This window comes from Strix uralensis, chromosome 5, assembly GCF_047716275.1.
Source record: "Strix uralensis isolate ZFMK-TIS-50842 chromosome 5, bStrUra1, whole genome shotgun sequence".
Classification (NCBI taxonomy): Eukaryota; Metazoa; Chordata; class Aves; order Strigiformes; family Strigidae; genus Strix; species Strix uralensis.
Genome location: NC_133976.1, coordinates 46,706,614 through 46,722,247, shown reverse-complemented (window position 1 = coordinate 46,722,247; position 15,634 = coordinate 46,706,614). Strand labels below are relative to the sequence as shown.

Below are 15,634 nucleotides of genomic sequence, written 5' to 3'. Positions count from 1 at the left end.
GTTCCTTCATAGAAGAGTTAGGACAGGAAATCTTCAGCATATTTGTGTTTGTTATGTGATGCATTTCTGTGATACAAAATGGAAGAATAAAAACCAAGAATAACACTGAATAGGGCGGGTGGTTTTTTTTTTTTTTTTTCTTTTTCTTCTCCTTCCGAGACCAGTTCAAAGAGTATCAATCAACCGAGCACTTGTATCTGGAGATTTTACCTTGCTCATTACATGAGCTTTTACATGCTTTGTTTTTCAGTGATCAACCTGTGTTCTAATTTTCCACCTAAATTTTAAAGATCAGTTACATAATACATGACAGGCAATGAATCCCAATCAACACATTTTGACAGTTATTGCTCTTGGGAGGAGAAAGGGAGGAAGGATAATCCTTTTCAAGTTTCTCACATAATTCACATGCAAGCTGAAACAACTTCCTGACTAACAATTTGCCAAGTAGAACCTGGTTTATACCTGTTAACTGTTTTAAATTACTTTGCACAAGTATCATCAACTCAGTGGTTGTAGTGGTTAAAAACGATTTAATGTCTAAAAATATTCATTTAACATGCTTCTGAATCACTCCTGCTGGGCATTAGTAGCACTTGCAATAACTGGAAAAAAAAATAATCTCATACTTCCGAAATTCAGGATTTACTACAAGGCACATAAAATAAAACCTATCACAGAGCTTTTTTTACCTGTTTGAACAGAACTGTCAGGAAGAAAAGCATTTCTGAACATGGTGAAATTCTGTACCATAAACAAGGTGCCTTACTCAGAAGGCAGATACAAAAAGTGTTGTTGGCATGTGAACATGGAGCAAATTAAAATCTTGTCCCCTTTTAGCCAAGTGGAAATACATGGCTTGCTTGCCTCCCACATGTACATCTTGAAACATGGATCATTAATTCCTAAGTTGAAATCAGTTTGAATTTATAGTTCTCCATTAAAACTGTTTATAGAAATGAACGAACACCACACTAATGTGGTCAGGAAAATGCCAGTTCTATTTCTGGGGCATTCAGCAACATTTCCTTAGTTAAGATACAGCAGAATTCTGGTTCCCATTTTCTCTGGAAATCTAAACTAGAAATTCATTACATTAAGCCCTGGAATGGCTTTCCCTTGAGAAAAATTAAAGGCACAGAGGTAGGAAATTGCAGTAACCCTATGCCACTGAGTGGTAAGGGGCCCTGGATCAATGTCAAACAATGGAAGGACACTACTAAAGAAAACATAATTCACATTAGAGTAAAACATTAGATAAGATGTTGATAATAAAACAGAAAGGAAGGAAAGGAAGCAAAGACAAGTCTGGAAGACAGAGTCCTTTCGATAGTTACAAGCTATATTTCAACCTCTGTCCTAAATCTTTTCATGACGACTGACCTTGAAAAGACATCTGATTTCCCACATTAACACCTAGCATTCAATCTTATTTTAAGGGACAGAAATGTCTCATCTTTTTATTCTCTCATATCTCTTAACCTGAGCCTCCAGACCTACACATCACTCTTAGGTTTTCCTGACACCCAGTTATATTCAGCTCGCACTCATTTTGAATCTCTATGTTGATCGCTGGAAAAAATATTGCAAAAACAAACAAAAGAGACAAACACCACTAATGCTGACTTGTTTAGATACATAAATATCAATAGGAAAGGGTAACTTTTAACCTGCCTATTGATTGCATAAGGTTCAGACTGTTGATTTTTTTTTTTAAGTGAAATCATGGATGTCTATCCAGCTATAAAGACGTTTTCTTCAAAAGAGATTCCTATTTTAAAATACTGAATGTTTATACTTGGCATACTTAATGGACCTTTTTGTGTCACAACAAAATCATAATCACATTCCATACATATAACCCTTCATCCACATTTTCTGTTTACAGAATTGAAATAGACTATATGCTTAGCCCTACACACATACCTATAGATATATATTTAAGCACATGGACAGTAATTAAGGAATTAATAAAATCTGTTTAGACAGTAACATAGGGTGAACCTTTGCCTATAAGACTGTGCCAGCAAGTGTGTGTTCAAACAGTCAGTGTACTTTGGAGAACCAAAATACTCTCACAGAAATTCACTGAAAAACGAAGACCATGTTATGTTGTATTGCTCTAATTTAGACTTCTGTTTTCAAATAGCCAATAAACATGCTATAACTTCATGTAATGTGTTTCCCACTTACAGAAGCATAAACCCCCCAATTATTCCTACAAAATGTGCTTTTAAGCAAAGCTCTTCTTCAAAGCTCTTATTTGGAGACATCATGAAGCTCTTTTCCTGCTTCTAATTAGTATGGTGGTGTCACCACATTGCCATTCCTTATTCTAAAAGTGATTGTCCCGAAACCTATGTCATGGCAGCTCACCTCAGCATACAACTACAAAGTGAAACTTAGCACTGTTAATACATGACTCCGTCATTGAAGCTACAGCCACCATATGGCATTACAAATACATGCTTCACTACATGCCATTAAACTGTATCTAGCTTTGCTGAAAGACTTCAAACTGCTAGTAAGCAAGAGCATAGCAAATACTACAAAAGTAAAACACATGACCAGTTACTGTTTCAAGAAGAACCACCCAAACAGCTACATGACCCTTGAATGAAGCTGTCTGGAAAACAAATTTGTTAAGAAAACAAATTTTACAAGCAAGTACTATGCAAGTTAAAAGTTACCAGACTGTTGGAAAGAAATTCATTTAATGCACCTGAAATCTCACCCCTATTACAGGTGACTTGATTCATTTGGCATTGCATTATCAGGATCCTACAGAAGTCATTTAGGCAAAAAATTAATAACTATGTTTGTGAAATTAGGAACAGGGAGGTCTCTCAATAAAACAAACAGAACTCAGGTTTTTTTTCTTGACTTCAGCTTCAGATTTAGCCACAAAGGGTGGAAGTAAATAGTGTTGGAATACCTGACAGAAGGAGCAGAAGTCTTTCTTGTGACTACTAAACTGAGAACAGGCTATCTATAAATACAGCTACTGCCTCTGGACATAGTTAATGGTTCTGTTGAAAATTTAAGGGGAAAGAAATTAACCTGCAGCATTCCAGTTCAAAATTTTCAAAACTTGTTAATTTTTATTTAGGTTGCATTTTAAACCATTTTCTCAGAGAGTTAAGGGATTTAAAAAAGGAAAGTATTCTAGCACTAGAGTAGAAAAATAAATTGAACTTAAATGTTGTGATTGCTTTCCATCCAAAGCAGCTGTTATCCAAATTTGAAAATTTTCCCACAATTCTGAACAAATGTCTACATGTTTCTGAATCTTGTGGCACTCCTTTGGCTAATGGTGGAAACAGGAGTATGACAGGAGGGCAAGATAATTCCTTTCTAATTCAACAGTAGATCACTGGGTAGAATATTTTGGTCTGAAAAAAATATTAGAATTTACACAAAAATATAAGTTGCTGTTATTACCTCCTAGTCATTTTGGACACTTTGCATGATCCACACTAATACTGATTTCTGTCTCAGTCCACAACACATCTTTAAAATTTATCCCTTCTCTCTCACAACAGTGAATTCACTTCCATGCCCTGTGAACTTTTATAATGCATTTTCTACCTCACAGCTGTGCAGTCCATTCAAAATTCTTACTCATCAGTCAGTTTTTATACATCTCTGCAGTACCTAAAGAGTAGTTGGTCACCTACACGAAACTATTATGTTTAATAATTTCAGCCTTTCATTTATGACTGTAGCATCCACAGTTTCTAGATGTGTCACTCTATGACAGTCTGAGTACTCCCTTCTTTCCTTCCTCCTTTGTATCTTGGTATCTGCTTTCCTCTTTGAATCACCTCACCTCTCCATCATTCTAAATACCCTGAAAATCATTTTCTTCTGAAGTCCCACAGACCCACAATGGATTTGTAGCTGTTCTGTCCTAATGTATGAATATACATGCCCCTTGTCCAACAGCTATTGTGTAAGTAATATATTGAATAAATTGTTACGTAAAACAGTGAACAATGGCAGACAACAGAATCATAACCTTTTAGCAAAAAATCAGTCAGATCGCAAGACATGCCATTTTAAATAAATACTTGGCAGCACTGAATTTAACTTTGCCACCCTGAATCTTGCTAAATCCTCCAGACCACTTTAGACTCCCAGAGCATATTAGGAAGACACAAAGAAATATGGCTATTTAAGTGAAAAATTAGACCAACTCAGTATCCCAAAGGAGCACAGTGGATTCTAGCTAAACTAAGCCACCAGGCCTTTTTTGTTGTTTTTAAGGGTTTTGGTTTGGTGGGTTTTCTTTTTTTTTTAAAGGTTTTGGCTTTTTGCTTACAGCTAAAATAGAGAATTCAGTTTAGAATCACTTAGCTCAATTCTGGTCAAAATCTCCCAAAAAATGTCTGCTCCCAACCAATCAAGTAGGGTAACCATGGCTGATGTACAGTACAGCAGCCTAGCTCTTACTCTGAGAGTGAAAAAATATTCATATCCTGATGTAAAGACACATGCCTTCAAGACCTGGGATGATTCACTCAGTGCTCACAGAGAAAGTAAGAAATTTATTAAACCTATTCCCCAAATAGTATTGATCTACACCACCACATTTTAAAATACCCACAATCACACAATTAAACCATCTTCCACAACACACTCACTGAAATCAGGAGTCTGACTGAAGTGCTAAGGCTTGGACAATAAGCCCAAGCCAGAGTTGACCTATAGATGAATCCTGTACATTTTATAACTGATAACCATTGTGCTAATAGGTATTATACTAAGTTATAGCAAACCAACTATTCTGATGTAAAAGGTGGGAATACTGAAGCCTGAGCAACAGGCCCTGAACTGAAACTGCTAACTCTGTATGTAGTCATTAGTGAAATATGCATAGAAGATATAGTTTAAACATCATAAAACATGTCTATGTTGAATGTATCTTTATCTTTTTTTTTTATGTGTGAGCAAGATAACAAGGCCACAGAAACAGTTGTCTGGCCTTGTGACCTTGCTCATAAATTAACTAGACCAGCAGGGAAACTCCCTTAGCTTCTCCCTTAAGCCCTGGCCAGGCTCTGGGGGGAACCTAACGTGAGATGAAAACCAGACGTTTCCGCTTAAAACAAAGGTGTCAGCTATTCTGGCTTACTGATTTTTAGGTATATAAGGCTGGGCCCGCTCACAGCGACTTTGGAAGCCTCACCTACGGGTGGACGCACCGCGTAGGATTTCCCACTTGCCGGGACAGGCTCTCCAAATCCTCGCTGTAACCGGGGCTCCCCAGCGACTGCGGATCTGGATGATGGTAAAGTATGCAAGTGGTGATGTATCTTTCTTAATCACTATTCTCTCTCTCTCTCAAGTAGTAATGATTTGATGCATTACCCTGTATTTTCCTATTTGTTTAAGTGCACTATTCTGTCTTTTCTTACTGTATGTTTTCTGTATTATTCTGTTACATTATTTAGTTATTTCTAGTAAAATACACCTGCTCTTTTCACTCTGGTGTCTGAGTTTAATTGATATCCCTAATCAGCAAAACACTGACACACTCTGCATGTTCTGGATTCAACTTTCATGCCTGACTTTCTATGCTTCTGTCTGTGAATTTGTTTCATTAATCTAAATGTTTCAAATTACTGAATTCTACCTTGAGAGATATTGTTCAGAAAATAATCAGAGGGAAGGGAAGGACCCTTAAAATAGCTCATACACCTGTGGCAGGTCAAACTATCATTTACCAGTGAACCATCTGTCTTGGTTTCCTTTCTAATCTACAAACATCAAGAGTTATTTCTCAAAAAGAATGTTTTGGGGCTTATTTCAAAATCCTGGTATAGAAACCTTCATTCTGAAACACAGGCCACTTGGCTGAAGCTGATTTTACCTTTTCTTTAATACTATTTTCTCCTCCTTTCATTTCGTATAATAAATGTTAAAAGTATAAACAGCCAAGTGAGATATCTTCATCAGAAAAATGATCTCAATAACTGTTTTATGCTAATGAAGTATATTTTTTATTTCCTTTTTCATGCACTTTCTAGGCATAGGTATAATCTAAATGAAATCAAGTATTCTCTTAGCTGTTAAGCAGACAACAGACAATAATTAGATAGTTATCCTAGAAATAAGCATGGAGGATACCTATTACAGTAATGTGAGTTTAATGATAATGTTCAGGCAGAAGCTTAATATTACTGAATATCCAGGTCTGACAGCTTTAAAAGGAAAAAAAGTCTAAAATTTTATTCTATTTCAGATAGGAGAACAGAATTAAACATAAGACTACATTTTAAATCACAGATTCTGATAATATCACCAAGTGTTCCCATGAGTCTCAAAGTCATCATTAGCCTGGGAATATTTAGATTTCTAATTATCATAGTGCTCCCTACTGATATTAACATAAAATGTGATATTTTCAATATTTTCTAGTTACATCCATATCAGAAATACGGTCTATTGTTTTCAGTTGCTATGTGTCCTACATTTTTAAAAACCAGGTGAAAGGAAATCCTGCAGAAGGTTCTTCACAAAAGAAACTCTTGGTCTTGTATGCAAGTAAAAAGGATTATCTGCTTGTGAACGACGGAATTTTTAAAGGTAAGAAACTATGAGATAATGCATAGCAAATTAGAAATAGAAAGTGCTAAATCCTGCAACAGTTTCATTCCAATTCTTTTCATCTTATTAGCAATACTGAATTATTCAGAAGAGTTGTCTGGGCTTTAAAAAGAACTCTGTGTAAGCAAAGGTTGTAAAGACTTTTTTTCCTCCAAAAGAAGGGAAGAAAATCAAGTAAGGCAGATGTAAAAGCACTAACCTGAGCATATGGGCTGCATTGAAAACAACATCAAATTCTGTATTATCAAGTTCAGCTGCTTTTTTTGCCATCTCAGCTGCTTCTATCAGGCGGGATTCTTCTAGGAGGAACTGACCTGCAATGGAGTGCATGAACGTGACCCCACAGAAAACAGCTGATGGATAATACTCAATATTTAGTTATTTGTTGATGTGTTCTGTATTTCAATACTTTTTAAATGTAGTAAATATATTAAAAGTGCAATAAATATGACAGGTAATAACTAACTGCAATATTTGCAGAACATACTTATGAATAGGGAGAATGATACAGTAAAACTCAGCCTACAAAAAACAATACTCCCAAACCCTGAGAAGCCTGCCATTTAACAACTTGCCCTTCTGCCTATACACTGATCTTCACTTCCTCAAAACAATGTGAAATAAATTAGCATCTACAAATGAAATATATTCCAATTTTAAAAGCTTATCTCAGAATGTCATTAAAATATTTATATATATATATACACATGCAAAGGTATTTCTTCAGCTTTTGAATTATAAATGATATTTTGCTTTAAAAGGATTATATCTCTGTATACCTTGACGAACTGGTATTTTATCATGTATTTCAGTAACTCTACGAAAATCACAACAGGTAGTGTTTTACACATTTCCTACCTGATACTTACCTTTCATGTAAAAAAATAGAAGATGGCTAAAATCAAGTGACTGAGTTTTTGCATGTCATTGTTATAATCATTAAACCAAGTTAAAACTGAAAAGAATGAATAATTTAGCATTAAACAAACTAAAGTACAGTATTTTCAAAACAAAACACATAACAACAAGTAGAACTTTATAAAAATGAGTTTCCCTTTGAAGAAGAGGAAAAAAAAATATTTTGGAAGGCACTCAAGCTACCTTATTTCTGCTCCTTTTAATGATTTTTTCACACCTAATTTATAAAATGTGTTATTTTTGGATTGAGGACTTTTCAAAGGGCTTCAGCTGTCTAGACTCTGTGTCTACCTAACTTTATATCTGGAAAAGCTATCTTGAAGTATAGTGATTACACATTCCGGCATCCCATTCTTCCTTTTTTATCTTACTTTGTAAAGTAAGATCACTCAACCAAAAGTCCATCAAGCCATCACTGTCCACAAGCCTCTTCAGGAGCAATATGCCATGAGCAAATGATTTTCTCTCATGGCGAGGGATTCACTTTTTTTCTTACCTCATTTCTTCATATGTTCCCTGTTACTTACATACTTACTATATGCTCATGCAGAAAATCCACTTAACCAGAGCTAGCAAGGTCTGTAGGAGCACAGTGAATACAGTGATGTTTTGGTACAATGAACACATTTGCAGAAGGAATTATCTCAATACAAAAAGTGATGAAAGACAGTTTTCCTAGCTTTTTGCTTTCTCTGTAGATGCATTTTAATTTGGCAAGAGATTGAAGATTATTTACTCAGTCACCTATATCTTACTTATTCAGATCTGCAAAAATCCTGTAAAAACATTCAGGTGTCATTCTGCATTCGTAGCATAAGTTTTGCTTGCTTTAGTTACATCCACACTCTAATATGTGCCATCCCTTCATGCATTACGATGCTTTGTGTTCATTGTGTCCAGAAGCGGATGATTTCCAAAAAAACTGTCCCATACAGAACAATAAGTAAGTAAATAAATAAATAAAGATAAAAACATTAAAAGAAAACACAGTTTGAGAACAGTTTGGATCACAAGAAATTAATTTGTCTTCAGAATTAGAAACCATTGCTTGAGCCATTAATGAAAGTCTCTTATGAAGGGGAAAAAATAAAAGTTGACAAAAGCTACACGTTTGCTCTTTTTTTTCTTTTGGGTACCACATCAGGGTATGCCTTTTATATAGCAGGACAAACTCAGATATGAATCTGAAAATTCTCAGACAAGTAAATCTACCAAATACAATAGGCAGTCCATATGTCTTGATTTGGGCTAATTCCTATTTTCTTTAAAGAGAAATCTTTGGAACAAGCTTGACCAACTAGTATTTCAATTCTCTTCCAACAGATGAACTAAAACAGTACCCCTAATCTAAAGCAAACCAGCCTTAAACTGTTAACATTAAGGTTCTTTTGCTAATGAGAGCACTGGATTAGCAGAATGAGACACTAGTAACTCAATGTACTATTGATACATCCATCCAGGGGGAAGAAAGAGGACATAACCTTTTAGATTTCACAGTGAACATTCAAGATTGTTCTCAAAACAATTATATCCTTAATTTAGGAAAAATATTTTGTAGTTTAGGATTTAAAAATAATGTCAACTAGTCATTAAGCTAATTAATTACATGAGAAAAAAACTCCTATCATTGTCTTCAATAACAATTACTCAAGCGGTTTTAGAGACAGATCTTTAGAAACATACTTAGAGTTTTCTGTATGAATTATTTAACACTGAAGCTCAACAGCGATGTTATCCTATGTATATTTATAACTACCCTAATGTAATAAAATAGAACTGATACATCCTAGTTCATGTGACATAATCAACAAATTACTTGATTTTAGATTAATTTTATTAAATGGTAAAATGGCATTTCATCCATGTAATTTCTAAAAAGATAACATTATTGGAAAACATCTGAAACCAATGCTAACAGTTTACTGGTGCTCTTAAGCAACACACTAGGTTAATTCTTAGCTCTTTAAGAGGTCCATAAGATCAACATATACTGAAGATATTATGAAATTCGTACATGCTTTAGATTTCTACAAGAAGTCTAATTTAGAACTGGACAACATTATAGATATAGATATAGATATAAAAGCCAGTGTACTGCTAAATGCTTTAGTTAAAAGGCTGTTTTTTATTACTTGTTTTTCTAGGACTTTGTCTACGTGGACACATCAAAAATGTTAGCAACAACTCTAATGTTTTAAATTGTTAAAGCCAGAATTCACTCTCCTTTTACTGCTAGGTCTCTAAAAACCATCTGTATAATAGGATTATTATTTTATATTACATATTAAAGGATTATCTTTATTACAGGATTACCTAAATTAAGTAAAAACAATTGCAAGTACTGCGTGACACCAGACAAGTGCAAGTAAAACTTTCAGTTCTTCAGAAAAGAAAATTCTAGGACCGTGCATTACCATAAACAAAACTCTCCCCTGTACTGGAGGCAGTAACAACAGCAGCAATAGCTCATGCTGAGTGGGTAGGTAGTAGATGATACGTAGCACCCTTCTGAAGCTGACTGTAGCATCCTTTACACCCAAACCGTTACAGAATACTGACTGCAAACAGGAGAGGGGGACACCCTGTAACTGCCTTACTTATTGCGTGAGTAGAGGTGATTTAATCAGAGGCTGCTGATTAAGCATTTCCTTAATTAGATGGACTATAAATATAATTGACTGCTTCCTTCTCAATCTAGCGCAAAAGTCGATAACTAGCATATAGGTGTGTGGTGGGTTGTCCCCCACCAGTATCCAAGCACTCACATGGCTGCTCACTCACCCCCAACACCAGCAGGGTGAGGGGGGAAAACAGGAAGAACAAAAGCAAGAAAACTTGTGTGTTGAGATAAAAACAGTTTAATAGATGAAGGAAAGAAGAAGAAAAAACCCAAAACAGTGAAGTGAAGGGAATAGCTCACCACTTCTCACATGTAGACTGATTCCCAGCCAGTCTCCAAACAAAGGCCACCTCAGAAGCCAAACCCCTCCTTCTTCTTCTACCCCAGTTTTTATTGCTGAACATGACGTTATACAGTCTGGCATATCTATCTATCCAGCTCAGAATGGCTGTCCAAACTGTGTTTCCTCCCAATCACCTGCCCATCCCCAGCCTACTCTCTGAGGGGGAAGAATGAGAAAAAGAGAAAGCCTTGACACCGTTCAGGCATTGTTCAGCAACAGCCCAAACACTGGTGTGTTATCAAAGCTGTTTTAGCCACAAATCCAAAACACACAGCATCATCCAGGCTGCCATGAAGAAAGTTAACTCTATCCCAGCTAGACCCAGTACAAGGTGGAAACTTTCAGTTGAGAATTGGTTTGCCAAGTTCTCTTGAAAGGCAGACTAGCTTTAGTCACACATCTAAAGTTAATTTAAAGCATCGTAAGTAGAAACATCCCATTTTGAAAACATTAGCTGCCATTCCTTTTAATATTATATACTAAATTCATACAAGAACAAACTGGATTGGCAGTTTATTGCTGCACTTTCTTCATTAAAAAGCAGACTTCTGAACTTCTCCTGTGAAAGCCATAAAGATGTGTTTTCCCAAGAGAAGAGCACTAGCAGGGCAGAATATTGGCAAGGTGTTGAAGGCGGATCAGAAGGTATGATCCACAAGCCCCTGCATCCAGGAACCACTTGTGTGGGTCTAAATTTACATGCAGGATTTTCTCCTCTGACAGGTAACTGGCAAACCGCATGATTTATAAGACACTGCCCAATATCACATACAGACCTTTCTTATTACAGGTGTCATGACTCTGACTCTTGCCAACAATATAAATTATGGTGGCCTGATTGTTTTTTTGGAATCAGACCCAGCTTTTGAGAAAACAGCTTTCTAGAAGCTCTGAATCCCAGATTTTCCTTCTTCAAGGAAATCATATTTTTCATTATTATTCTTCTAAAATGGGAGTGGGAATACCACAGTCCAGGTTCAGGATGTTCAACAACAATGTTCTTTGCTTGGAACCACGTTATTCTTTTTAACAGAATTTTCCACCTTTCTTGCTGGACAGCACAGAGCTGAGTGTAAATGTGTAGCCAAGAGTTTTTAACGACCTCTGACAGCAGAGAACTTATTCAATACTTCACTATCTTCCTAGTCATTTCTCCCTAAACTATCTAAACATCAAAAATATCATAAAAGCTGATGCATTCTGTACCTACAACCTTGTTCAAACTTACTTTTTCTTGGAAATCGTCAACAGTGGTTTTGAGGCTATATTTGACCAAAAAATTTTGAGGCAATATATGAATTCTACTAAAAAGTGAGATAAAAGTATATAGTATATACATATACTATATACATAACTTAAACAACAAAAAATTTCCATTTCCTAGGAGTTGAAAAAAACCAACTTCTTTTCATCTTCTGACAAAATTTTTAACAAATATTTATCTACAGAGATGAATGCATACAGCTCTCTGTCCTCTATAATTCTCTCTCTCCAAAATGATCATGAACATTTGTACAGCGTTTTGTTAAGACATGTGCCAACACCAGTTTAAAAGTCATACATCTGAATTGGTAGTTCTGCTGTTTTATTGCAATATGACAAGGTAATAATTGGTTGGGATATGCCTGTGTGTAACCAACTTTTATGTTCAGAGCACAAAGGCATTAGTGCCTTCCTCTAGAATGGGCTCAACTATTCCCTACAGGCACTATGAGCTTTTATTTTACTAGATAAAAGTGCAAGTTGCACCAACCTTTCTTTAATTGAAATGTGCCCTCTCTTTTGCTTGCAGGCAAACATTCAAAGGTACTTTGTACCAGAACAGAGTAGGTTTCTTAAACAGCTCATCTTGCTACTGCTGCTTTTGAAAAGAACCATTTTGAATGTTCTCAGAATGCTGTTGGTTCTGCACTTACTCAAACTTCAATGACTTACACCTGTGTCCTGATATCTTTAGTAATCCAAGCAAAACTGAGTAAACTACCTTCTGAGTAAGGAAAAAACTTCTAATCCCACAGTTAGCATTTGCTTCTTTTAATATACATTTGTCACCAAGACTTCTGCATCTTATCCTCTTCAAAAGAGTTTTCTCCTTCCATGGCAGCAACCTAAACATCTATATTAACATGAAAAGTGGCTATATCAAGACCATAGACTCAACTGTCAGGTTTATAATAAACAAACTTCACTAGGAATTCTTTCAGCACATTCAACATCGACGATCTTAAGCCGAATATTTGTTGGTGCTTTCAAAGCATTTCAAGTTTCAACAGAAACCAGAACAGGGATTGGGTTTTGGCTGACCCAATACACTGCGCCTTGTCTTTGAAGCACACAGTAAGGCTACAAGATCATGTCTTGAGAACTGAACTACATTCTCACTGGCATGAGCAGAACTACCACTAAAACCACCATCAACTACAACTCTTCTGTGACAATGCAGAGCAAAAGAGCAGATGCAATCATTTCTGAATGGAAAATTTCAATAGCATTCTGTGGAGAAAATGAGAGTGGAGACCTTTTCTCGGAGTTGATATCCAAAGCTTTTCAGGTGATGAATCAATGCTGCAAGATGCCAAGTCAACAGACATGACCTAACATAACTGTTTCCTTTAGGAGTTTCAAAACAGATTCATTGGCTGTGATGAGCAGTTCCCAGAGCAAGGGAATGTTTGCTTCAAGATCCTGCTTTCCAGGCCTGTTTAGACAATTTCTTGCTGAATGTGTAGGATGTGACAGGGGAAGCAAAGAGAACTTATATCAGGATCACCTAGATGGTAGCAGCATTCCAGTTTGTTTTGCTGCTCCTTATATCCCATACCCTCTTTATCTAAAGCTGTCCTCTGGCTTTCTTGCTGGAAGGGCTTTGGGGGAGTTTATCCCCTCAGTTCATTCCCATGGCGAAGATTATTCCACACAAATTAAAATATATAGAAAGACTATACAAGCCAGTGGATGCTGCAACATCAATATATGCACTGGCTTGGAAAAATCTTTTTTATTAGCCTTTTTCTTTGTCTGAAAAATTTATCAGTTGCAGTTGTGCTAAATATACCATTGGATGTTATCCAGAGCATGACCAGAAATAAGAGGAAAAAATTAAATTGCAAGCCTTTGGGACCTGATGACTGAACTTGTGACCACATCTGGATCACTGGAAGCTCTCACTAAAAACAAAAGATTAATGGTGAAAACATATAATACAGAAGACCTCTTGTTTTAGAAATACTAAGGAAGATTCTGGACCCTATGTCATTCCCCAGACAGCTGGTGACGTATAAGGTTTGGAAAAATGAAATTTGGATGGGAAAGAACTATCCAGTTGCACTTTTGTAGCAGCTCCATGCTGTCTCTTCAAAAATCCTCATAATAAGATGGCACTCATAGGTCAAAACATATGATCATTAACAAAGAAGTCTCTGGGGTTGTTGGTGCCACAGGCTTTTTCAGTTCCTTCACAAACCCCAAATTATCGCAACATGAAAGCAGCATAAAGCCACAGTTCTAGCCCTGTCTCTGATCTGCAATTTCTATACCACATCTCTCAAGCAGTCTAGTATATTGTGCTGAGGAAGCAGAGTCAACCATATTATTTAGGATGTCAGAATGATTAGATTTAAGGATAAACTGAAGGGAAAGCAAGAAACATGGAAATTCCACAGTGTTTAGGGTCAGTGACTTAGCTCATTTGGAAATACTCCACTGCATTCCACTTAAGTGATTGGTTCTAAAGGGAGTTTAGAATAAATAGTTATTACAGGGGTTTGTAATAATCTTCTTTTAATGTTGTATGATAGCAACAGACTAGAGAACAACAAAAAGGACTTGACAATTATGTACATGTGCCTTTGTACATTCATCATTCACAGCTGCCAAGAAAACTGCAAACAAATTGGCATATTCTTCTGAATAGCTCAGTTTCTGGTATATTCTTGTTCAGTTTCAGTTTGGAAGAAGTACTGTCTGTGTTAGCTGATGATTTTCTTACATCAAAGTTACCGGCGAGAGTTCTGGGAGCAGAAAGGTCGGAAGCTTAATGAAGTCCTTCTGTGAGTCAGTTACATCTCTGTTCCTGTTTTGGGTCTAGGAATCCCGTCTTCCTGGAATTACATTAACTGATATTGGAGGAGGAGGTATAAGCCATAGTCTAAAGCCAGGATCTTAATTTGATAGCACCGTATGCTCAAGACAGAAAGACCCTTCCTCCAAAGACCACGTATGTTCTATGAACATATGTTATTTGAGTATCATAAACTTGTTTTATAGTTTCCCTACAAAATCATTATATATTTAATGTTAGGATTTCCTAAAGATTTAAAATGGTAAAAAACCTTTCATTTGCTGTAAAGGTTCATAAGTGCATATTGAGAAGGCTGGCAAATTGACTTAGTGATGGACATACTACATCTGGTTGGCTTTGACTCCATCTCATCAAGGGATTTAGTTTCTCAATACGTAATCATCATGTGGCATCTGGTGTTCCCATTGGAGTAGATCCATGCACTCTGGTTTATTTATCATTCAGTATATACTGAATTTAGCTAACCTGTCAGACAGAAATTCATTCACTGAAATTATGGATTGTGAAGTAAGTTTTATTAATTTTATTGACAAAGATAAAAACTGACCTTCCTATGGATTAGGGTGACATTTCTTCTGTTGGCATAAAACTCTCTTGAAGAAATGAGTAAGACTTTGTTACTAGGTCATAGTTGGTATTTCTTATCAATGCAACTTTGACATTTTATTTTTCATTATTACACTGTTTTCTTCATAAGATCTTTTCCTTAAATATATGGGAGAAAAATAAAGCTTTCCTAGGCTGCTCTTTAGGCAATGAAGAACGAAGACACAAAGCTCCAGCACTGTGAACAATGTGCCTACATGGAAATATTATAAATACATCACATCTAAGAAGAAAACTGAATGCACATCTGTAAACATATGTAAATTCTCACACTCACTAAAAGATCTAACTGTATGACTTAAAGACAAAAGAAATGGTTCTTGAAAACCCACTGCTATGATATTTCAGTGAAATTTATTTAGAAGCTTAAACCACAGCAGTTCCAATCCATTTTTAGGCGGGGATTTAGCAGTGGTAAAGCAGTCCTCTTTGGAGGCAAGACAGATACAAAGTGCTC

The 15,634-nt window shown here is 36.0% G+C and overlaps 1 protein-coding gene across 3 annotated transcripts in view; it reads right to left on the bottom strand.

Annotated features, from left to right (window-relative positions):
- TMTC2 (transmembrane O-mannosyltransferase targeting cadherins 2) overlaps positions 1-15,634 on the bottom strand; it is a 277,357-nt gene that overhangs the window by 27,476 nt on the left and 234,247 nt on the right. For all 3 annotated transcript variants that reach the window (XM_074870689.1, XM_074870690.1, XM_074870692.1), the window contains one exon: positions 6,809-6,923. In XM_074870689.1, coding sequence (XP_074726790.1) covers positions 6,809-6,923 — 115 coding nt within the window. The remainder of the gene's footprint in view (positions 1-6,808; positions 6,924-15,634) is intronic.